The sequence below is a fragment of the Embiotoca jacksoni genome, unplaced genomic scaffold (genome assembly GCF_022577435.1).
Source record: "Embiotoca jacksoni isolate LCO1_2020_lvr unplaced genomic scaffold, fEmbJac1.0.p SCAF_10, whole genome shotgun sequence".
In the NCBI taxonomy this organism is placed as follows: domain Eukaryota; kingdom Metazoa; phylum Chordata; class Actinopteri; family Embiotocidae; genus Embiotoca; species Embiotoca jacksoni.
In genome coordinates, this window is record NW_027185230.1 from 15,002,627 (window position 1) to 15,026,919 (window position 24,293).

Genomic DNA, 24,293 nt, shown 5'->3' on the forward strand with positions numbered 1-24,293 from the left:
GCAACGATGCTTCACTGCAGACCTGCTCCCACTACCTTCCTTCCTGGTGTCTCCTCTAGTCATTTTTCTTTGGCCATCAGTCACACTTTTGTAGATATAGTCTTGTGTGTCTCTTTATACAGAATCCGTTTATTACAGAATGGTGACGTTCTTAAAAATGTCTCCAGATGTTTTTTGGAGCACAGCTGGACTCTCTGACTCACCACAGCCTGGGTATTCCTTTTGGTTTTTCTGTAAAAGTCAGATGGTGAGACAAGGAGTCATATGATTCTCCTGCACATAAATGTGACATTACACTGATACAGCCAGATGGGAATCTCTTTGTAGGTGTTGCTAATAGGTTATAGAAAGCCAGTTATGTTTCCATGAGTGTCTGGCATTATTGATCATAATGCAGAGTAAACTCATCTCTCGGTGTAGCCGTGACAAGTGGAAAGATTGCCCCAGATACTGAGGTTACAGAACAACATTGCCATCTTGTAAGAATCTAATATGTGCTCCTAATGGAGAAGAAATGGAAATGATACAATAATTCAATGAAGGTATTCTCGAATCTTTCTCATTGTTTACATGTAACATGAGTAGCTGCCCTTATTTTAAGGTCAGTGCATTTAACCTCAAAGGGAATACTTCAACATTTTGAAGAAGAAGCGAATCCGTAACTTCCTGGAGTCCTTGCTTGTTGCCAGGCAATCCAGGTGCAAATAATTATTTTCATTTTGGATTAATCTGTTGATTATTTTCTTGATTAATCTATTCGTTTTTTGGTCTTGGTTCCCAGTCTTTATGTAGGCTTTGCTACCGAGCTGCCTGCTTAATATTTAACATGCAGACCAGAGAGAAGCACCAATTTTCTCATCCGACTATTTATCAGAAAGCAAAGAAGCGTATATGATTAAAATGTCAGATTTTTTTCTTTCAAAATATCCTGTTAATCACAAAAAAAAACTTGTTTATCGAGAACAAAAACAATTCACTGAGCTGGACAGCCGAAATGTTCTTAATTGAACCCTTTCAGGCTTAAAATGCACAATTTACAAATGCACAATGCGTCTGCCTGTGATACTCTGACATTCAGGAATTCTTTGTTTGCCTTCTCTTGATGTGTCTGCGACAGCCTTTTAGTCATGGACAAGTTGACAAATCAATCATGTCGCACTCTTCCTGCTTGGATTCTATTATGTGGAAGGCTGACACTTGTTTGGATGTGTTGACACACTGCACAGAAATCAAATAGATTGCATACAGTATGAGTCTTATCTGTGAGGCAGACCTCACGTGTATATTGGATGTTTTCAGGTTAAAGCAGTTTTGCTGGTAATTAAGGCCAGTTTAATTTATCAAGTTAATGATAACCACCTGTCACCATTTAATTAAAACTGCATTATGTCAGTATTATCCCTCCCACCTGTTGGCTCAAGGCTTTTTCTCTCATTTATTAAGCTTATATTTCCAGTTTTAATATCTTGCGCTGGGAGTGCAGATTAGTGGGATTTAGCTGTGGCACCTGGCTGCCATGTTCTCACATTAATAGACCCTAATTCATTTGATTTTCAAGGATTAGTCCTTATAAGTGCATATGGTACCTCTCGAGTGTAAGGTTACCAACTCAAGAACAAGACTTTCACTTTAAAGTTAAAGTTAAAACACATCTGGAAACATGGTAAACATGTTTTAACTTGAATAACCTATATTGAGTAACCAACAGAGGGCGCTGTGACATAAATTTCAGTCATATGTCTTGAGAATTGAATTATGTATATAATAACTACTATGACTATTACAAAGGAAAGACACTCTTAATTATTGATGCTCTAAAAAGAACCTGTGAGGCTCCCCTTGGAGATTATTGATTTGTGCATACATGATGTATATATACCAGCTGTATCATACTAAATACCAGCAGCCGCAGTGACAGCACAACAGGAGGTGGAAGCTCCAGAGTCATCACCCAACCATTTCCACTTTACAACCAGCAAACAGTCTAAAATGAGATGTCATTGTGCAGTCATCAAATCGATTTGTCATGCAGGTATTAGTGGCTGCTTAGTGACTGAACTCTTGTGATCTACTAATAGACTCTCTGGGCTCTTGAGGGGAAACTCAAAAAGGATGATGAAAACGACCATATGGGGTTTGTGTTTGAATCTTAGCCTTTTGATCAGCTTTGTAATCCGGTGGTGCGGTCAGGAAGAGCAAAAATAAAACCCGAAAGATGTCTTTTATGTTGAGAAAAACAGCCCGGGGCTCATGGTCTACAGGAGAGTCACTGAATGAGGCAATGAGAAATAATCTGAAATTAAAAAGTATCTCTTCGTTAATTATATGACATGACATAATTAGACCTTTCTGGGAAGATAGACAAGATGCACTAAGATAATTTACTCATTCAAAAGCAGTGATTGCACACTATAAAATACAAAGTTCTGTATTTGTAAAGTTAAAGCATTATGATTGGCTACAATGTTCCTACAAGAAAATGTAGTTAAATATCAAAAGTATATTACATTGATAAAGAGGGAAATGTGGAATTATTGTAAACTTCTTTATGTAATTTTGGGTAGTTTAATCTAATATTTATACAATGCATGTAAAATCTTACTCTGAAAAGTACCTGAGTCCAGCTGTCAAATGCATATAGTGAATACAATACAATAGTTGGTACAAATAACATTTTAAGAAATATTTCCCGCAAATGTGTGAACTTTTTTTTACAATACTACTGGAAATATTTAAATATGAATTTTCAGATTTCATCAGATGCTAATTCCCTCTGTACTTTCTTTTCTTTTTGTGGACTTTGCCCCCCCCCCCCCCCCCCCCCCCCCCCCCAGTAAATCCACCTTCAGTTCCCAGGAACAAGTGTATCAAATTTTCATCTCCTGACGGGAGGACTAACTTGCTTGCTGGCTCTCCTCCCAGCACCGGGTTGCATCATGCTTGGGAACTTCGCTCCAATGAGGGACTTGCTTTGTGCTTTGTGGCGAGAGAGAGAGAGAGAGAGGGGGGGGGGAAGACGGGTGCAGCGTTGCCACCAACAGGACGGGATTCAAAAATACGCACACCGAGGCAGGCAGCATCACCTGCGCACGGAAACAAACGCTGGATTTCCCCTGTGGCTACTGAAAAATAAAACATAAACAGAGATCCCCCGGTGCGTTTTTTTACGCATATGTGGAAGGGCATCCAGAAGTGTCTGTGGGTGTTTTGTCTCAGGAAAAGGGGGCGCGCAGCTCTTGAGGACGGGACCTTTGAAGCTCAAAGCAACAACAATGGGCTGCGTCTCCTCTGGGAACTCACTCTTGGAGCCGCGCGGTGCACACACATGGGGATTGTAGCGTTTCGAACCCGCTCGGTGTTTGTCTGTATAGTTGTTGAACAGTGTTTACTGTGCCGGGGGTGGTCGGCTGGAGCCCGTGATGCCCGCGAGGAACAGGTACAACCTGGTGGACGATCTGGCGGACTCGAGGGTGCCGCTCCACAACGAGGAGGCGTATCAACATGGGATATATTTCCAAGCCAAGGTGAAACCAAAAGAGATTCCCCTCATTATTTTAGCCTCAGAGTTGCGTTATACTGTGTTGTTTGGAGTGGCAGGTGCACTGGACCTCTCCAGCTGGGATTCAGCATGAAGTTTGAACGCATGGCAGCTCTTCCTGTCCTTAAGTACACACATGTGGTTTGTCAGTGCAACTATGCAACAGAACTGTTACTGGAGCTGCTTTAAAAGAAGGAAGACACAGTGTAGGGTTTATTTTGGAAGACACAATCTCATAAAATCATTTTTTGATGCCCCAAAAGGGAACTGAGTGTATTTTCAGGTTTTCCAAAGTCCTTGAATTATTAACCTCTCAGGGAAACAGCCAGGCAGTATTCAGTTCTGAGAGACACTTACTATATGCAGCAGTAAGGATGCAGCTCATGATTTTTTTTTAAATTTTTTATTGGTAAATTGCAGCGCATTTTATAAGTTTGAGGGAAGAACATAGTTGTTTTTTTTTTTTTTACAAATTACAATTTTCCATCACAACAGTCCAAGACAGAAAAAAAAAATTATGTTTACAACTATATGAAACAAAAAAAAAGGAATAATGTCTCACTTTGCAGAAGCTGAAAACAGTAAACATTGGGCCTTTTGGTTGGACAATGATTGAGTTGGCAAATTTTTGTTGTTGGACTTGAGTCACACGCAAACACACAAATCTAACTTTTTTTTTAGACTGTGTGCTAATTTGCACTTTCCGTGTTAAACGGGAAGCAGAATGGTCGTGGAAAGGGTTGAAACAAGGGAGTGTTACTGGTCCAAAGTTCAATCACAAGGCTGCTTGCATCAGGCATCTTATTAGAGCTGCTTATTAAGCTGCACCCTCATTTGAGTTTGCCCTAGCTATACAAACCAATTATGTGGTGTGGGCACACACAACCACCTTTCCACACATCAGCAAGCATAACACTTAAGTGCAGCACCCAAGTGTGTTTTTTTCACAGCACCGTAGCCACTATAGATTCACTAAAAGCAGTGTTTTACCAATGTATTATTTTTATGGCAGACAGTGCATCTTTAAATAAATGTTGTAATGATGGCTACAATACCACTGAACCTCAGCCCTCCAGAAACCAGGGAAGACCCTGAGCAAGTATATATATTCTACAAACTGTGTTACCTATAAGAAGAAAGAAGATCTCACTGAGTTACTACATTTAGCAATGCACCTTGAGATGTTGAAGGAATTCAAGTAAATGACTATATAAGTCACAAAATACAACAAAAAAAAAAACAAGAATATTCTTACCAAGCAACCTTTAAATTTAATGCTCTAAGGACATTAACTGTAAACAAAATAATAGTAACATCAAAGGCAACATGATCCCACTAATTACACACCCACAGCAATATGTATGCAACCCACAAAGAGCTTATTAATAAGGCATGGGTTTGTTCTCTACCATACATTAAACACGTCCTTGTTCTAAATACGATGAGATCAGGAAATCCAGCTCTGGGGGCCGATGCTCAAAGGCGAGCACCAACACAAACAGTATAGTAGGCAGGGTAAAGGCAGTTTATGCCTTTTACAAAAGTTAATAGCGTAAATAATTCCTAATTTATTGCTTGGGTTGCATTCAAGGACCCCTGGTGGTCCCTAGAAACGACTCTGGGAGCTTCTGTTTTTATCTAGTGGCACTTTTAAAGAGCGAAAATGGAGTTGAATGAGCTGCATGTTTCTTTTTTTTTTTTGGATCAGTCTGTGTAGTGAGAATAGCTGCTACAGCTATAATGAATGGGACAATATCTGACTGATGCTTCTCTCATGTGTTCACTGCAGTACGTGGGGAGTCTTGACGTGCCCAGGCCCAACAGTCGGATGGAGATTGTGGCAGCCATGAGGAGAATCAGGGTAAGATGACAACACAGTGTCATGTGTGTTCAAGAGCAAATACACACACACGCACACGCGCGCACACACACACACACACACACACACACACACACACACACACACACACACACACACACAGAGAGAGAGATTTAAACATTCATCTGAGGTTAATACTCCATGATGGAGGACAGAAACTACCATCACAATAACAGGAATCACACACACACAATACAAAGAATGTGCTGCTGTCGGATGAAATTTGTATTGCGAACGTTGTGACGCACGTAGTGGCGGGACAACAGATCACGACTTCTGACGTGGGGGAAGCAGTGCAGGGATGAATTTTGTAGAAGCAATAAGAGTGAGGTGGATTGTGTGGCCTTCTTTGCCCTTTCTAAATTTGTGAGTCTTTGTCTGTGCGCAGGTTATAGCTGCCTGTGATTAAACTCAGTCTGTGCCTTGTTGTTATTATCATTGTCCTGTGCTGAGCTGATTGTTTATTAGAATTTCTCAAAACAACCTTTTATTACTTACAATATTTATTTGTTTACTGTCTTCCAGCCTGCTTTCTCTTTGTCCCCATTTCTCTTTCATACTATCCTATCATAGGTAGCAGATTGCGGTTTCATTCCATGAAGAATCTGTGTTACTATGGGTATCATGTCATCATTTTCCCCTCCTCTCCTCCCAGAAGGCCAGCAGTTTCCTGAAGTAGCTAACACGGAAGCAAATCAGACAGCCAAGGCGGCTCTGTAATCCTAAATGTGACTCACTCGACTAGCTTCATTCAGACACGACAAGGCACTTAGCCTTGGCAGAGTGAATTTGCAGGAAAGCTACTAAAAAGCCATAACGTGCATTTATCCTGTAAAAAATGCACACGTTTTTAGGCAAAACATTCAAACTTTTTTTTTTTTTTTGACCATTTGAACGTATCCTCTAGCCATTTCTTTCGAGGCTCTTAGATTGTTTTGGCTCCTGTAGTGTAAAAGACTGGGTTTGTAGGTGACTGCTCTGTTGCTTTAAGTGTGTGTGTGTGTGTGTGCGTGTGTGTGTGTGTGTGTGTGTGTGCGTGCGTGCGCGTGTGCGTGTGCGTGTGTGTGTGTGTGCGTGTGTGAGTGAGAGTATTAAATTAGAGGATCCCTACTGTTGGGAAGAAATGAAACCCCATCCGCAGAAGTAGGTCTATAGAGCAGAGACAAACTGTTTATGAGCCTGTGTGGCTGTGAGTGTGCAGACAGCGACTCTGATTTCCTGCATTTTTCAAACTGGCAAATCGATAGGGTTGCAAAGTAAAAGAGATCATCAGGGTGATCAACGGCAGGCTGAGACGGAACATAAAAGAGGAGCACAGGCAGATGGGAAAGATACTTTTGATTGCTACAAGAAAAAGATTGTATCTCTTGGAAAAAAACAAAACAAGAATCAGTTGTTTTGGCATCAAAATGGGGCCTGTTTATTAGCATCTATTTATGATGTTCGGGTTTAAAAATACACATAATTCGTCAGTACGGCATATTTATGTGAGAGCGTGGATGCATACATGTTTGGCTTATGTATATTTGCATTTTAACTTCCCTTCAGATCTAAAGAAAGCATTGGATCAATAATGAATGAATTAAGTGTGTAAAGGCTGCAACTCTCAGTCTATTGGAAAGAGTTGTTTTTTAATGGCTAATGAATAAAGCACTATGCTGCTGATGACAGATTTGATGGACCAATCTATAAAAAAACAAAACCAATCTCTGATTTATGAATATGTTGTGTGTGTTTAAAGTAAGCTCCGCTGACAGCGATGAGACGTTACTATTTATAGACTGAGATGTTGCACCGACCGGTGGATGACTTGAGCTTAGTTTTTCCTGTCATGTCATCTTTGCAGTTGGAGATTTAATGTTCAGGCATACTTCTTAACTTTCGCTGAACAGCGGCCCCTGTGGTCACAAATGGATATTACATACTAATGGAAAATTGAAGTTCAGTTTTAGTTGCTCGTCATTGAAAAATGTGAGAAAACTACAAGTTGAACGCGAGACTCCAGGAAATCACTTTGCCAAACATCAACAAATAGTTGTTTATTTGTTTCTGCCTTTTTTTTTTTCTGTCATTTTGGTTCTCGCACAGACTAAAGAGAAATAACATGTTTATTGGTGAGCTTTGGAGGTCCTGGTAGCTGGATTTTCTTTCCACTGCTTCCTTGATAAACAATTGTTGGCTGAAGCTTCTACTGGAGTGTATAAGAGTGCTGTGGTAGCAAACTCTCACCAAGACAGCAAATAAGCAGATTTCCTAAAGTGTCAAAGCGTTCTTTTAGGATTAAAGGATCCATATTGCGTCCGTTGAGATTTCCATGTATTTGTTGATGATAAATCATGTCTAGGGGCTACATAAATCCTGTGACCGTGTCAAAACGCTCAGCCCACAATGGAATTCACACAGCCCCGCCCTCAGCAACTGCACCGTTCAAACTAGGGCCACACATATATAAAGATTCCTTATCTTATCCTTGATAAGCAGTTGAACATTAGACCAGTACGACTGTAGCAGAAAACCCCCAAAGTTCCATTATGTTGCTTAAAAATTCAGCTTTTCTTTTTGTGAGAGGAAGTTTTGTGTTTTTTCTTCTTTCAGAAGTTACATGGTCTTGTTTTAAAGTCGGTCTTGTGGACGTGCTCGTCCGCCAGCTGTTCGTGCAGCCTCTTGTTTTAAACACATGGGAAGTATGTTTGTGCCTCTGCCACTTTCTTTTTCGGGCGAACCGTCTCGCGCTCGGCCGACACCGTGTGAATGCAAACACGTGAGCGTTTAAGGGCAGGCGTGCACGTTCAGACGTGTTTGCCAAATGTAATTAGCTTTGTGTAGATGAATATTGACTGGCCTTGCTGACTTTCTCGTCATCTTCGTTTGACAAAAGCGAAGGCCTTGCCTTTAATTTCAAAGCGCAGCCCTTTTAAGCTGTGGGATCGAGTAGTGGACTCCGCGGAGTTGAGCGTGATTAAAGAGAGTGAGGAATGAACTGATGGCAGCGGGAGAAATACTTGGGAGGAAGTCCTGGAATGGAGACCCATCTCGCGGTGGCTGGCAGAGCCATAGTCGTTTCATCTCCCTCAGCTAATCTCTTTAGTCTCAGTCGATGTAAGAAAACAGGAGCAAACATGAGAAGAGAGAGAGAGGGAGAGAGCAGAAAACGCAGCCTGATCATCTCTGAATAAACACTGAATCTGGGTTGGACGGAGCAGAAGAGTTGTGCTAGTTGAGACGAGTTTTTCGGCTGTTTTTTTAAAAAAAAAATTACAAACTCACACACCTGCCATTCCCACAGCGAGAAAGTGAAAAGACGCAATCCTGTATCCTGTGGCTCTTTTCAGACGAGTTTTTTTTGTTTAACGTTCTCCCATTATGGCTGACTGGTCCTACTGTGTTGGTTTTTAAGAATTTGTTTCATTCAGTTTGTCCAGTGGCATAGAAAGTGTGCAAGCGTGCTCACAGACACGTTTGTAGGCTGTGTGTGTGCATGCGTGCGTGCGTGTGCGTGTGTGTGTGTGCCTGTGTGTGTGTGTGTGTGTGTGCGTGTGCGTGTATGTGTGTGCGTGTGAGCTCCAGTGCTCCACAATAGTGAGACCTCTTGCATTCTAACAACCTCCACAATCGATTAACGAGGCCGAATGACAAAGGCTGGTGTTGCTGCAACCGCATGGAAAGATTCGCCGTCTTCCACGGCTCACCGCCTCAGAAAGGGACGTGTGTATGTTCTGGAATTTCCTTGGGGAAACAAACATGTACTATTTACAGGGGGCCACTGTCTCTGCACAAGAGGAAAGAAGTTTAAGGCTTTTCTCCTCCTCGCCCCCGTCTACGTTTCTATCGTTCCCCTCTTTCTCTCATACTCCCTCCTCTTTGACCTCCTCCCCAACCCACCCCCCTCTCCTGCTGTTTTCTTTCCATCCCCTCACTCTCCTCCCACCAAAATAGACTGTCTCCATTTAGCCCATCTCTGGCTATCTACTCAGTGCTGACAGGAATAGATTTCAGGCTGAGGAGGGCAGGCTATGCATGCTTTCCCTTTGAATTTTGATCATCTCTAATGGGATTTTAAGCCTCCCTCTCATGTCCATCAGGATGCAGCTCCTTTACTCAGACTGCCAAGAGTCAGATTTCCACAGCTTTTCTTTCTCTCTGCATTTGTTCCCCGCATCTGTCTGGAACATCTCGTGAGAAGACCCCTCATGTGCCGCGCAAGAAAGAAAGAAGGGATGAAACCTTGTGTTTTTTTTGTTACTGTCAGTGGCGTATGGGCCTGTCAAATCCTCTGATAGCTCGCTGAACTGTCATGACTCAGCCAGGAGCAGATGTGTGGTTTGTCGAGGGAGGATGTCACGGGAAGTACGATCAGGCCGGACCTGTCAGAGTGCAACAGAAGTTTACACACAAGCTCAGTTTTACTGTGTATATTTAACTTATTTCAATCTATGGGTGGAAAAACTGTGTTATAACACATGACGGTTACATAAAGATAAAAAAAAAAAAAAAAAAAAAAAAAAAAAAAAAAAAAAAAAAAAGTAAATATTGTCATACATAGATTGACTTACTTACTAGAATTACTTCTAGTTTCTGTCTGAACTGGGGGATTTCATCAAGAGAAGCCCATGAGAACTGCCAAATCATCAAACACCAATAATGCACCAGCCTTTGTACAGCACATATTTATTCATACAACTGTCACTCATTCATACATCGCTGTGGCAGCAAACATAAATAACCCACATCAGAGAAAACTTCCTATTGATGTCCTTCCTCAATTATAATGGGCAGATTTTGGCAGCCAGTAGTTTTGACAAATGCTTACCCATGCCTGAAGGCTGCAGAACACACAAAACACACACAGATTAGTGATAACACCACATATGACTATGCATGAGTGTGAAATGCATAAATCAACCCAAAAGTAGAGCCAGAGTATTTGGATTAAAAACACAGTCGATGATCAAACACCACGGCCGTGCACTCACTGAACAGGAGTCAGGGCCCGACATTAATAGTTCCTAAGTATCAGTGAATTATAGTTTTGCATAACAATCACACACCCTGCTCGCCCCAGAAAACCAGGGGAGAAATGAGAGCACAGCTTATCTCCAGGGGGGGCTACAGATCTATAGCAAAGTGGGGGCGGTTGGTCAGCACGTGTGAAATTGGGATATGCTGTATTTAGGGAGGCATGAACCATAATGGGGTGCATTGTTTTCACTTTGCATTTGTGCTAGCTTAACGGCAGATGTACAGGAGCATAGTGGGTGACCTATATGGGTAGTGGATTAGATGTGATGTCAGCTTTGAATTGGTGCTGTTCCCCTTTGTCTGTCTATCCTTGGAGAGAACCCAAGTCCCATTTGTTTTGATTCGTAATTTTATACAAGTCGCAATCCATGATCAGTGTTTAAAAGGAGACCTCTTTATGATTTGTTCAGCTCTGTGAAATTAATCTCAAAATATGTGGTTGTCGAGGCTCTGTGATAAAAAGAATCCTCTCAGGACGAGGTGGTGAGCCGGCAAGCTGGTTGGGAACATGCTATGGCTATTTGAAAAGTTCCACAATCTTTTTTTTTTTAAGTTTTGAGCTGTTTATTCCAGTCCTCATTTTCTTTATGGAATTGTACATCAATAAAACGTTTAATTTAAGTACCGAAGAAGGGAAAAAGCTCTCTAAGCTTGCTTGAATCTCTCTAACTGACAGTCAGCAAACTGGGTCACCGAGTTCACATATTTAGAAGGTTTATTTGTACCAGTGACTCTTGTCTCTCGCCATGTGTTCCCAGACCCAAATTGACTTAGTGGATTGATGGGTCTGGTCACGCTCCATTCAGGATTGTTTTTTTTTTAACTATTGGAGCAACCTTTAAACAATCGACATTAACCACTATAGGACGCATGTTGGCGCCGTAAACAATAAAGAACTTTCCCCCGACGTGAGCAGAATGCATCACCATGTCACTAAATTACTATTTTAGACTTTTTCTTGATTGTTATTAAATTCTAGGCATTTTTTCTTACAGTTCCTTTCTTTCCTCCGTTGGTGGGTCAAATGGTTGACTTCAGTGTTGTTGTACTTGGCCACTCCCACTTGTTGCAGATTGGTCCGCCCTTAAGAGTGGCTGAGCGAACCTTCATGTGAACAGGGTTTCCAGACTGTAATCACAGCGAAGACTAAAGCTGTGGGCAACAGGTGGGCGGAGCCATAGTATCTTGTCGTATTACTGTCTGCAAAACATTTTTTGTCGAGCGTTTTTGGATTCTGGACCAACAGTTGAAAAGCTTCGATTGCTTACTCTGTTTTGGACTCTGCAGCTCTCTGTTACCTTTATAGGCCGGACTGTGAAGATGGCTTGCTATTGGTCAGCAGTGCAAATTTGCCATTCATAATTCACCAGAGACGAACTTGATGCGAAGAAACCTCGCAGATTTACTTTGCCCCTCTGAGAAAAATCCACTGATTGCAGCAATTTAATTGAAAAGAGTTAATTTTACCGCAGAAATGTAGGTGTTTCAAATACTGGGGTGACCAATCAAATCATTTTCTCTTTATGCTGAAGAAAACTTTATTTTACCTTCAAAATACATGGTGTATACATAGTGAATTTCATAACCGTGCACCAGCCTGATAAAATATTTGACTGTGTATTTTCTTTTTTGTTCTATTGTATTTTCTGCCTTTTCCCTGCTTTTCTTTTTACACTAATGTGTGTGTGGAGTGGATAAATATACCGCAGGGACAGCCGGTCTTTGCTCACATGGATGGACAGACAGGTGGTGAGTGGTCCCCGTCTCCGCTACCAGCATCATGTCGCACGCATACACAAGCACGCGGGTTTCTGCTTTCATCATCTGCCCTAAGGCCATGTCGTGTCTTTCAGCACCACAATCAGTGGATTCTTATGTCCTCTGATGTCCCCACACACTCAACCAAAATAAGCCCCATCCCAAGGAAAAGACATTTCTAAAGCCATGAACTCAATCCTGTAGAGCCCAAGGGCACATTTTCTCCATGGACATGCCCTGACCGTTGCACTCTTCAGCTTCAGCACGCAAAGTTGCTGTAGTTATGGTTTTTTTTTTTGTTTTTTTGGGGGGGGGGGGGGGCATTCCTGTGTACTGTGATTAAAGTGTTGTCGAGTGTGTTGTTTGTAGCTTTTGTAGACTAAAAAATAAAAAACAAAACAGATGTCAGCAGATTTATACGAGCTTGAAATGGAAATGTCACACAAACTGATCAGCTTTGACATTTCTAACCAGGTCAGCAGTGTTAGTTTGACTCTGATTTGGGGGTATTTCACCCTGTCAGCAAGTCAAAGCTCGTAGTTATCGTTATAGTGCAAAGGTCCCTGTGAGCTCAGCACCAGAAAGTCATCTGAAAAGTCCTATAAACTGCTGGTTGCTCCTGTTAATGCCTGCCGCAATGCCTGCTGTAGCTAATCTCAAGTACAAACACAACTAAAGTCAACACACCAGGAGCTGGACAGGCTGGCATGTATGCTTGTGTGAAAGCCTGCTTGCGTGTATTGGATAGGTATTTTGTGCGTGTGTTTGTGTGTGTGTGTGTGCGCGTGTGTGTGTTTGTGTGCGCACCTGCACTTGCAATCTGCAGTCATGTGAACTCATTTCCATCAGAGTGCTCATGTTTCCTTGTGTCTGCACAGATAACTGTTGGGGGAGTTGTACCAGCCATATCTGTAAATGTCCAGAGGGAGGTAGAAAATAACACAGTACAATATAATGCAGTCTGGCACAAAAGCAGCACAAAGTTTAGTGATGAATCAACACCCCAATCAACAAGCAATGTCTTGCTGGAATCTCTTCTGGTTGTCTGGCAAACTCGCTGTGATTACCAGACTCCATGAAATCACTGCACACGAGCCAAGAAACAGTCTCAACAAATGAGGGAGCTTCAGAGGTGCTCGTACGGAGTTTTTTTTTCATAGTTGACAGAGCTGTTTGCCTCCGTTTCCAGTCTTTATGCTAAGCTAAGCTAACAAGCTGCTGACTGTTGCCAGTTTTGGGTTTGTCTTTCCTCACACCACTACCAGTAGCTACTGACCACTTGTGACTAGGAGCAGCTCACAAGCCACGTCATTTCGGAGATACTCAGGCTAGGATGCAACCCATCCATTGGTTTATGATTTGCCGTTTTGAGGCTTCGTATCTGGCATTTTGGTTGTTGTCCTTTTGTATTTTGGAGCCACAAGTGGCCATATTTGGACAAGCTTGGGAGGAGCGGGTGAGGGTGGAGGAGGGGTGGATAAGAACCAAAGGATACTCGGTGTACCCACCTATACAAGAAATCTGACGGCACCCCAGGCATGTCAATCGAATCAGACACGCCCCCAAAAATTATTTTCAGAAGGACCACCAGAACACTGATCAGAAGGAGGGAATTTAGCTAATGACTTGTGGAAAAAAATCTATTGACTTTGTATTTAATGAGGAAAGTGGATGCTTTTTGAATGGAAGTCTGTTGGGGCCAGAGTTTTTTTGGAGCCAAGCCCAAGCAGCCCACAGTGTTTTTGCACTTTTAGGCATCTCTCCATTGACGTTACTTTTCAGACTCGGAGGCTGTGTCAATTTTTATATTCAGCCATTGGCTCTGACCCAGTCGTCTGGCCCTTGTCAAAGTTGCTTACATCATAACGGCTGTCCATTTCTCCTCCATCCAAGACATTGGACACTGTGCACTTAATATTTCATACTTCCCAGACCTTGGCATGCCTGTTTTGACAAAATAGTCAATGTTACTCATTTGATCTGGGAGTAGAAAATGGAAATGTCGGTTGGTTGAATGGGTGGTCAGCCCACCACTTTGGTCCTACTGGATTAATTACCATGGAGTTTAATACAGATATCCATAGTCCACAGAGGATGAACCTTGATGACTTCTGTGTCAATATTTAGAAAATTACTGGAAGCATTCCCATGAAATTTTGAACAAACATTTAGTCAAATTCATTTCTCTGCAAATTTACAAGTTTGGTTTGGTCCTCCTGATTGATCCAACAAAATGACTAGATTTGTTTAATTACGTAGTTTGCCTTGGTTTGCATTGAATGATGAATGGCACTGTTGTGCTCTCACTCCCTCCTTGCTGTTATTCTGCAGCTTTGAATTAACCATAAATGTCAGGCTGCTCCTCAGGTCCCCTCGGCAACCAGTGTAGCCACAAAAAAAATGTTGTTCTGAATTCATCTTTAGGTTTGGGACGCCGCTCAAAGTTTAGCATGGAGGAACAGACTCACCCTGTGGGGTTTATCATGAATACATGTGACAAAAGGAAATGCATATAGAGTACTTTATGTGCACTCTTATCTAATATTTATATTCATGGTTAACCGAAACCAAGATGCAGCACTCCTTCTCTTTTCTATAATTAGCTTTCAGTTTTGAAAGACACACAAGGTTAAAAGTGTTTGACTCATATTCACACAAATTAAATTATACATTTTACCAGAAGTGTGTTGTCTATATTACTTAAGACAAACGTGTCAAGTTTGTAAGTTGTGCGTCTCTGCCTGGGAGCGTTCTTTCTTGGCATGAGTAGGAAGATAAACTAGGCCTATTGTATTATGGTATCGTTTGTTGGATAATGATTGAGGAAAGTGCTGCAGGCTTTTGAGCTGGCAGGATAGGCTGCCCTACTTCTAAATGTGATTTGGAGTCGAGTGTCGGAGTGTGTATGTGTATGTGTGTGTGTGTGTGTGTGTGTGTGTGTGTGTGTGTGTGTGTGTGTGCGCGCGCGCGCGCCCGCACACATTCATCTCACTTCTCTCATCTTCTTCCAGCGTGCTACATGGATAGAAAGCCTCAAGGTCTCCTTCTCCCGTTCCTATCGTTCAACCTCCCCACTCTGATTCTCTTTTTGTTTCACTACCTTCATCTTTCTTTCATCGCAGCTACCTTTGCTCTGTCTTGCTCTCCCATCTTGGGTCCGTGTTGGTTTAAACATGCAGGAAGCAGCTGGTCTTTAAAAGCTCTAAGCTCAAGTTGACGTTAAATCACCACTGACATCCGGATGTCAAAACCTCCATTAACCAGTTACCTACACTGTACGTTTGTAGCTTTAACAGCCTCCTACTGACTTCTTGGAATGACTTAATGCAGCTATATTACGTTTTTTTTTATCTATTTATTTTAATAGCATAGCTGATATAACCCCTCAGACTCCTGACTGAATGTGTCAACTCACATTAGTCAACCCTCCTCCTGACCTGGGTTGGACGTGGGCTGATTTTCTCCACGAATAGGAAACCTAAATGTGGGTTGCCATCAGATGTCAACAGTCTCATGTCATACATGCATCATCTGCATGAAAGGGGTGCACGCCTCTTCTTAAACAAGCCGAACGTGTGATGGTTTTCTAATCATTTTGGGTCTGAATTTTAAACACAAATTCATTTATTTTTGGAAATTTGTTGGAGCTTACAGCGGTGCAGTGGTTAGCACTGAAAAGGTTCCGGGTTCGATCCTGGGTCTGGGCCTTTCTCCCTGTGGGTTCTCTCCGGGTACTCTGGCTTCCTCCACCATCCAAAGACATGCATGTCAGGTTCATTGGTGATTCTATAAATTGCCCTTAAGTGTGAATGAGAGCGTGAACGGTCTTTGTTTCCGTCTGTCTCTATGTGTTGGCCCTGTGATAGAGTGGCGACCTGTCCAGGGTGTACTCTGCCTTCGCCCAAAGTGAGCTGGGAATGGCTCCAGCCCCCCCGTGACCCTGTTCAGGATGAAGCGGGTCTAGATAATGGATGGATGGATGGATGGAAATACACTCATTTGCTTTTTGCTGCGAGTTAGATGGCGTGATGCGTGTGTGCTAAATATTAAGCTACAGCCAGCTTGCTTTGTTTGTACAAAGTCTACAAACAGGGAAATCTGCTCGCATGGTAAAGGTAAAACAGACTTACATATTATCTAAATGAAAAAATAAAACAATGCCGTCATTTTGTTGTCTCCTCCTATCCTCTTGTAATTTCACTTTTTCAATAACTATAAATGAAAACATACAGAACTGATGTTTTAGGAAAATTTAACCCACTGTAAAACTGTCAATCCTACTTATGCTTTAAAACAACGAAATTCTCTTGTTTTTTCCTGCATGGATCCATGGATGTAATGTATTTGCATATTATTCTGGTAGTGTATTTGCATTATTGTACTCTATTGTTATTAGTTGTGTATCTTTTTCTGTAAAAGTACGGTAAATTTCCATCTTTGGGTATCTTCGACAATTGCATTGTTTTTTTCAGTATTCATGTGTGAAAAATGTTTCTTATATAAGTAAGACTTTAGAATATACTGTAAATATTCTAGATCCGCCACCTTCATCCAGTGGATACATGTCCACACCAGAGCTGCACAATTAATCGTATTAAAAACTCAGTTTGACTGATTTGTGGTTCATGGCTGCTTCTAGAAATCCACAACATGTTGGTGGGATTAAATTTTTTTGGCTTTAGTCTGTTCAGGGTTGAGTGATTGCTCCCTCTTATACTCTAATTGGATAAATGATGAGAGCAAACTGCTGCTGCTCATTCTGAGGACTCTAAACTGCTCCAGTGCTGCCATCCACACGGACACTAACAAGACAACGTGTTTTCTGTTGTCCAAATGACACGGCTAATGTGTCTTGTCACTCAGATTAACGACATGTTGGTCTGAGGGTTCCTGCCCATCAAACTCCATCCATTCCTTGAATTAATGTCAGTTCCTCACACAGAGTAGGCTTTTAACAGATAATATAAAATCCAAGCTGTATTTTCAGTCGCTGATCGAACAGAAAAAGATCAGGATTTTTAGGCTGTGTGAATTCTGTCACTAGTGTATTTATGTAACAAACCACTCTGCAGTGAAAGTTTTGCCGCATTCATTGTTAACTCCACTCGCATCAAGCCATCAGGGCAGAAAAACTGAATGGATAATGAGGGAGGAGACAACCCATAAACCGTCTAATCATATGCACCGGAGGCTTTAGCATATTTTTGGAGCGGAATCTCAGTTTCCTAAACTCTACTTTTTCATGTTTTCTTGTGCTTCTTTTGAATAATTTGATCCCAATTGGATCAGAGCTTTGACTTGTCTGGTTTCTTACTTTTTTATGTGTGTTTTGGGGGTTTTGACAAAGCCTCAGCCCCTCAGATGTCTTTTGTTTTATCCTGTTTGTTTGTCTCTTTCTACCATTGCCACCTATATCAGTTCCATCAGACAAATGCACTAGTGTGTCTTGACTTGCCAACATTATATCCATTATCCCGGCCAACATTTTTACAGTACTGACCTTCTCCAACAACCTTCGGTCACAGTTATAGGGCCTATCAGACATCTCTAAACATGTCTCTTTTGGACTGATGGTCTGGGTTTCTTGTTTCCAAAAGTAGAACTAGATTCCTGCAGGAGACAGGTGGGCTGTTGCCTATAATTTTAGCACGCTAGCATCATGGCTCCGGGGAGGACAATGTCAGTCTGTCAGTCCTCTTTGGTCCAGACTGAAATATTAACAGCTGTTTGATGTATTGCCATAACATTTTTCCAACCTTGTCGTGGTCCCCAAAGGATTAATTCCTCTGACTTTTCCTCTACCGCCACCAAAAGATTGACATGAAGAGGTTTTAGAGCACAGGAAGTGTCTCGGCAATTATTTATTGTCATGAAATATAGTACAAACATTCATGCTCTCAAGAGGAGGAGTAACTGAAACCGACTTTTCATTTAGCTCCGTTATAAACTAAAACTTAATTTTTTTTCTGTACTGTTTTATAACCAAATACCCGTTAAACTATTGACATTCAGTTGTATTTTCTGCAGTTCAATAATAAGTATCTATCTATCTGCCGGGTATCGTGTGTAATACAACCGCCAAGTCCACAACAGGACAGCGTGTCAGTGTCACGGTTTTTAAAAACTACATTTGGGTAAACAAAACACCGTGGTTAGGTTTGGGCACAACAACTATGTAGTTTGAGTGAGGAAAAGATTTCTTTAAGGAAGGTCACATTGTCGTGGATAGAAACTTTGGACACCGAGGTGAAAGTCCGTTAATTTAAGTCAATAAAGCCATTAAGTTTGGTTTGGAGTTGGGCACAGAAACATACTTGGTTTGAGTTTTCTCTAAAGAAATCTTTTCCAAACTCAAACCAAGTCCTCTTTACTCTTATCGTGAATTCAAATCGCCGTGTCCTGGCTGATTTATCCATCCAACTAACCCCAACCTGCCCTCCTACACAGACATTTATACTTTATGCTTTTATACTTCGTCACATGACCTCTGCGTCTACTTTTCACGCCAAAGAAAGGCCAACCGTCACACTGACACGCTTTCCTCTAGTGGACCGGCTTTGGTGTGACACTGGGCTCCATAAGATGGCGACCATGTTAACATTACCTGCTTAAGATGAGCATGTTAGCAAGACCACATTTGATCGTAGATGAAATCACAGCTGTTGTCTTTTGTTTCTGGGTAATAACACAAAGGCAGAACATTGATCATCCTGGTTATCATACTGCATACTTAACACTGCTCATCTCTAGTAAGTCTTTTGATTCTGCACAAAAGGCATTCAATGTATTTGATCCATCTGATTGACTTTAATCTGCTGCAGTGTGTGACTGATGAATAATCAGTCTCAGAGGGGCATCGAATTAAAATGCAATATAATCTACCTGATTAACTTAATTAAACGGATGCAGGTCAGATCCAATCTCTCTCTGTGCCTCTCTATGACTCCACTCTTCACTTTTCCAGATATTGTGTGAATTGTACCATGATTGAAGCAGATCACTTAAGGTTTCAGTGCAGTTTAACCTTGAGGTTGAGCAGGAAGCAGACAGGTGGGGAGAAACACTGCAGAGAGGAGCTGACTGTCATCAATCAGTGCCACGTGGTGGCACACTTTGCCCAACCTTCTGTTGTCAGACAAGTTGTTGCCGGTGTAGTGGGCTGCATGAGACGCTGTCTCCGTCCCCTCAGACACAGATTTAAGCTACTCATGTGTGAGCTTTATGAAAGCTCTCACACTCTTAAAGCCTCCTGTGCAAGGGGGCTTTTTGGGACATGTTTGCATGTGAGGGCACAGATGGCAACCCTGACTGGCACCCCGTGTTTACCCCCGTCAACAGGGTTAGCATGTGGTTAAGCGTTGACCTCGAACAGTGTTTTATTTAATGGTGCTTCTTAATTAGAGTTGCCTTTGTTTGTTCGCCCTGGTTTCCCGTCATCACGTACCTCCTTCACATTAAATGTAGCCTCCCCAGAGCTCTGTCCATTCACATCTAGGTTTTATCCTATTGATGGCAGCCATATGTCCAGCTTAATTTTACATAGTCCTGACAGATTCTAGGTTTTCATTTAGTTATTATTACTATTATTATTTATCTCTTTTTATGCACTCGAATGAAATGGTTCATTCTTACTGGTTACGATTTCATTCCCTGTAGCTGAGTGTTATTATTTAATTCATTATTGATTGATCTGATTATTCCTTTTCTTGATTGTTCAGGCTGTGAAATAAAAAAAATAAAAAAAATGAGTGAGTTTTCATCCACTGAAATGATCAGCAGGTTGTCAAAATAGTTCCTGGTTAGTAATAATTAGTTAATCAAATTACTGTTTCAACTGTATGATAAACAGGACCCCCTTTCAAAACCTTAATCCCGACCTCTCATTAGGGGTCATTACGTTGCCTATATAGAAGTATAAACCTCGTGTCTGTGCCACCCCCACCCCACCCCACCCCACCCGCACTGGGTGCTAAGCAGATTTTAGGGTCCTGTGATCTGACAGCGCTCGTCTCTATAATCCTATTAGTCTGACTGCTACACCGGACACTCGCCATCTCTGCATCACCGCGATACCTGAGGTAACCTCATCCTGCAGGATGCTCTGCTGCCCCAGTAGATACTTCTATCCCTCAGTCTGTCAGCCTGATATTTAGACATAGAGTCTGCTTTTTTTTTTTCTCTTTTTTCTTTCGAGATAAGTTAAGATGACAATCCCTGCAGGACTTATTTATTGTGATATATAGACCCTTGGCAAAAACAGTCCTGCGCTTGTTGAGCCAAAGAAACACTTTATAAATGATCTGCACCTATTTTCAAGCTCTAGAAAGCAGTGTGGTGCATCTCTATTGCAGACCATAGCTGCAACTAGGATTTTGTTTTCCTTTGTGATTAATATTACAATTAGGTTTTCATGCTTTCCAGCTCTAAAGAATTCCATGTGAAACTGTAAAAAAAAAAGCTGAAGCTATCTCAGTCGCTGTATGGTTACAATAGTTCCCTCTCTCTCCCTAAGTGTCCCACCTCTGGAACAAGTAGGATTTTTACACTAAATATCTAAGATCTCTTTGACACCAACAGTCTGGTATCACCCTCAAGCCTGTAATCCACCCGTCAGTCAACTGATACCGTGTAAGTGTCACAGTTTGCTTTGCACTTAAGGGTGAAAAGTACACACCCGTATGACCAGCCTGTTAAGGAGGTCATGTGAAGTGCAAAGAAGCTCAGAGTATGCAGGAGGTTTAGGCTGGTTGGATGGAACAAACAGAACTTCCAGCCAGGTGAACCTTGTTCGAGTCTGTGAGAAAGCGAAAGTCAACGTGGATTTATTTGAAGTGCATTTACAAAACGTGACATATTTAACCTACATAAAGTTACTTGTTTTAACCCAAACCATCATCTTTTTCTAACCAGGTACAATGAGCCTTTTGAAAACATAACCACACGGATATTAGTGCCCGAATCTGAGGCACCTTACTTTTCATACTTAGGTGAGGCAAAACATGGCACTGACACGATATCCTCTAGTGACCGACATAGATTTTCATTTAGAGGAGACACCGTCATTTGCTTTAACACAATACCAAAGACCAAGTTATCAGTCCAGAGACTGCATGCTGGTGCAGTTCTGCCTTTCCTCCATCTTTTATAGATGTCAGGACATACCTGACTGATTCCTCTTTTTTAAAACATGTCAAAGCCCATCTGAGTTCTTTTGTCTGACACAGATTATAACTCACTGTTGCATCACCTTGGTTTTTTCTAAGTTATGAAATAATGTACATAACAGCCTCACCTTCTGGTGCACCTTCTGCCCATTTGTCATTGAGAGTAAGTGTTTGGCATGCTCAGGTTGTTCCTTTGTATTTCCTCCTCGTTCCCATGTGACTGACCGCGGAGTAGCTGCCGTCAGCGCTCTGGGACTAGCTGTCCTTTCACTGTGCCTGTCAGCGACTCACTCAAGCGTGGGTCCATTCTCAATCCAAAGGCGCCCACACTCGAGGAGTGCCTGCCTGGGCCCGCGCCGGGGTTTTAGCTGCTTCCTCTGACAAGCCCGCGTCAAGTGTAGTCTAGTCCTCCCTAAAGGTACTCACACCCGCCACAATCACAATCACTGCTTTCCATTGGCGGCAGGCCTGCATCCTGACCTCGCTCTTTTAATTTGAGATGAAAGGACATTATGATGATCAATGAAGTGTGTCCCCTACGTGGCCCGGTGCGCTGGCTGCCCATGAGTTCCAGGGCTTTGATCTTTCTCTGCCTCAGTGCCGACGTATTAACGCCATGATTGATCAATTAAGTTTGTCAGCCACTATAAACAGACTTGCAGTGTAAGTAATGAAAGTCATTTATCTAGAAAAGTCGCAGCTGTAGCTCCCAGATGGAGCTGGTGCAGAGTCAGTGCCAGCTGTGGTTGCTTATCTGTCTGGTGGAAGATAATCGCTGAGATCTGCTGAAGAAAGGTTAAAAATTTTTTGAAAAACCACAACAGAAACAAAGCAATTTAATCAGCTCTGCTCCCATTCTACATGGAGAGTTTATTTCATAATAAAAGCCCCAGTAATTGTACACCCTTTGCAGTAAATTCCAGTCTGGCGTGTAACCCTGCTGTCATGGAGATGCCCCATTAAGCAAGCAGTTAAGCAGGCTGTTTCCTGGTCGCACCCTCTCTCCCTCTGGGGACTGCTGCTGCTCACCGGAGGCTGCCAACAGGAGCCCAGAAGTCCAATCCATAATATCTTCACACAGGGTGCCAACAGTCAGCAGCACACACACACAAACACTTTCTTTTTTATTTCATCCGGCTCCTATATGTTTTTCACACATAACACAGACAGTGTGCAGAAAAAAAACCGAACTCCCCCCACCCCCGTTTCCAATCTCGGCCAAGGTCGTCATCTGTGGCGACTGTCGAGGTAATTGCTCCCTCGTACACACTCCTGCTGACTAATGCCAGTTCTCTCTGGAGGTTTCGGGCATCTCTGCCATCATGGGAGTCACTCCCTCCTCCTCCCGTCTCGCCACGAGGCTTCTCTGAAAATACCTCTCACATGGAGAGTCTCGTTGAGCAGCAGTGACTAAAGCACCATTGTCTTTTCTATCTTTTTTGTCAAATGCAGCTGCTTGCACTTGCAATTTGACTGACATTAAATAAATGCGCCAACTGTAATTCAAGTAGTTTCTCAGCTCTTTGATTTCCAAGAACTTTTTTTTTTTTTTTTTTCTTCGTTAAATGCCAGGCTGTTGGGCAGCTGTTGAGTTTCTCGGCTCCCAACAGTCATCTCTTTGTGTAACCATTTGGGGAAAAAGCAGCAAAATTCCTTGGAACTTCCCAAATCCTGGGGAATTATAATGAAGGGGTTGCTAGGTTGCGATCTATAGAGCCTATTGTGGACTCCTGTATGGATTCAGTGGTACAACAGGGAGCATCAATGACCCACAATGCACCCCGCATTCCTCTGCTTTTCAGGATTGTTGGAGGGGACTGGGGGTTGCCCTTAATTTCTTATTCCACGATTTGGCTTGCTAAACCTAAATCCGGCACATTTATTCATTCTAAAAATATCCATTAGCAGCAGGAAAAAACTTTTCCTTTGACATTTCTCTGAAGCCCGACTTTCAAGCATGAACCAAATACTGTAGGACTCAGCGGCCTTTCATTAGGAGTTCTTTTGGCAGATAGCATTTGTAGCCGGTTGGTTTATTTACAGTATCTGCAGTATAATTACTCCCACTTAATGACCGGGAGCCCCGTTCCTTGAACTGCAGTGTCTCTAAGGAGAAAGATGTCACATCTTGATCTGAGTCTTGGGATCATTAGACATACTTTTTTGGACTTTCTGTGTGTGGTGAAGCATCGGCCCAACAGAAAAATGACCAATAATAAATCATCCCGATACTAATGTTTCTCTACACTTCAAAGAATACTTTAGCATCATAGAAAATACGCTTTCTTGCTAAGCTTTGCTTAGAATGAAGACTGGAAGCAGGGAGAAACAAAGATAAAAACCTCCAAACCTTAATTGTCATTTTTGCTTTTGCACCAATTTTTAAAAAGACTAAAAACATGTAATGTGTTAATCGGTGAGCTTTAGAGGTGCTACTAGGCAGATTTTTTTTTCATCTGTCTTCAGAAAGATTGAAACTAGTTGGTTCCTCCAGTTCCAGTCTTTATGAAAAGGAAAAGTTTGGGTTCATATTTAGTATACAGATATCATAACAGTATCAATTTCCTCATCTAATCTCTCGACATGAAAGTGAATATGGATATTTCCTGAAATGTGGGGAAGCTAGTCCTTTCAATCGATTCATTCTTGCTAAGTGTTCATCTCATAACTCCTCCTGCGGTAGTTAATATATGGTGGCGCAATACATTATAGTCAGAATACATTATTGAAATTGTAAAGTTTTGCTGTTTGACTGACAGAAACGTTTCCTCTGGTCTGTGCAAATATAATCAACTGATTATGTGCCGCATGGAGCTGAGTATATTTCTCTGCTTATGTATTTGTTTTGTTTTGTTCAAACAAGTACAAAATGAGTTTAAACGTTCATCCTGAACGGTGCGTGAATGAATGTACCAAGATTTTACAATCTATCTGG

The 24,293-nt window shown here is 41.9% G+C and overlaps 1 protein-coding gene across 3 annotated transcripts in view; it reads left to right on the forward strand.

The window, feature by feature from the left end:
• Positions 1 to 3,033: 3,033 nt before the first annotated feature.
• Positions 3,034 to 24,293, forward strand: part of LOC138209998 (carboxyl-terminal PDZ ligand of neuronal nitric oxide synthase protein) — a 51,093-nt gene continuing 29,833 nt past the window's right edge. For all 3 annotated transcript variants that reach the window (XR_011179215.1, XM_069168878.1, XM_069168886.1), the window contains exons 1-2: positions 3,034 to 3,524; positions 5,328 to 5,399. Coding sequence is in view for 2 of the 3 variants with exons in the window: in XM_069168878.1 (XP_069024979.1) it covers positions 3,420 to 3,524; positions 5,328 to 5,399 (177 nt within the window). In the remaining variant the exon portion in view is untranslated. The remainder of the gene's footprint in view (positions 3,525 to 5,327; positions 5,400 to 24,293) is intronic.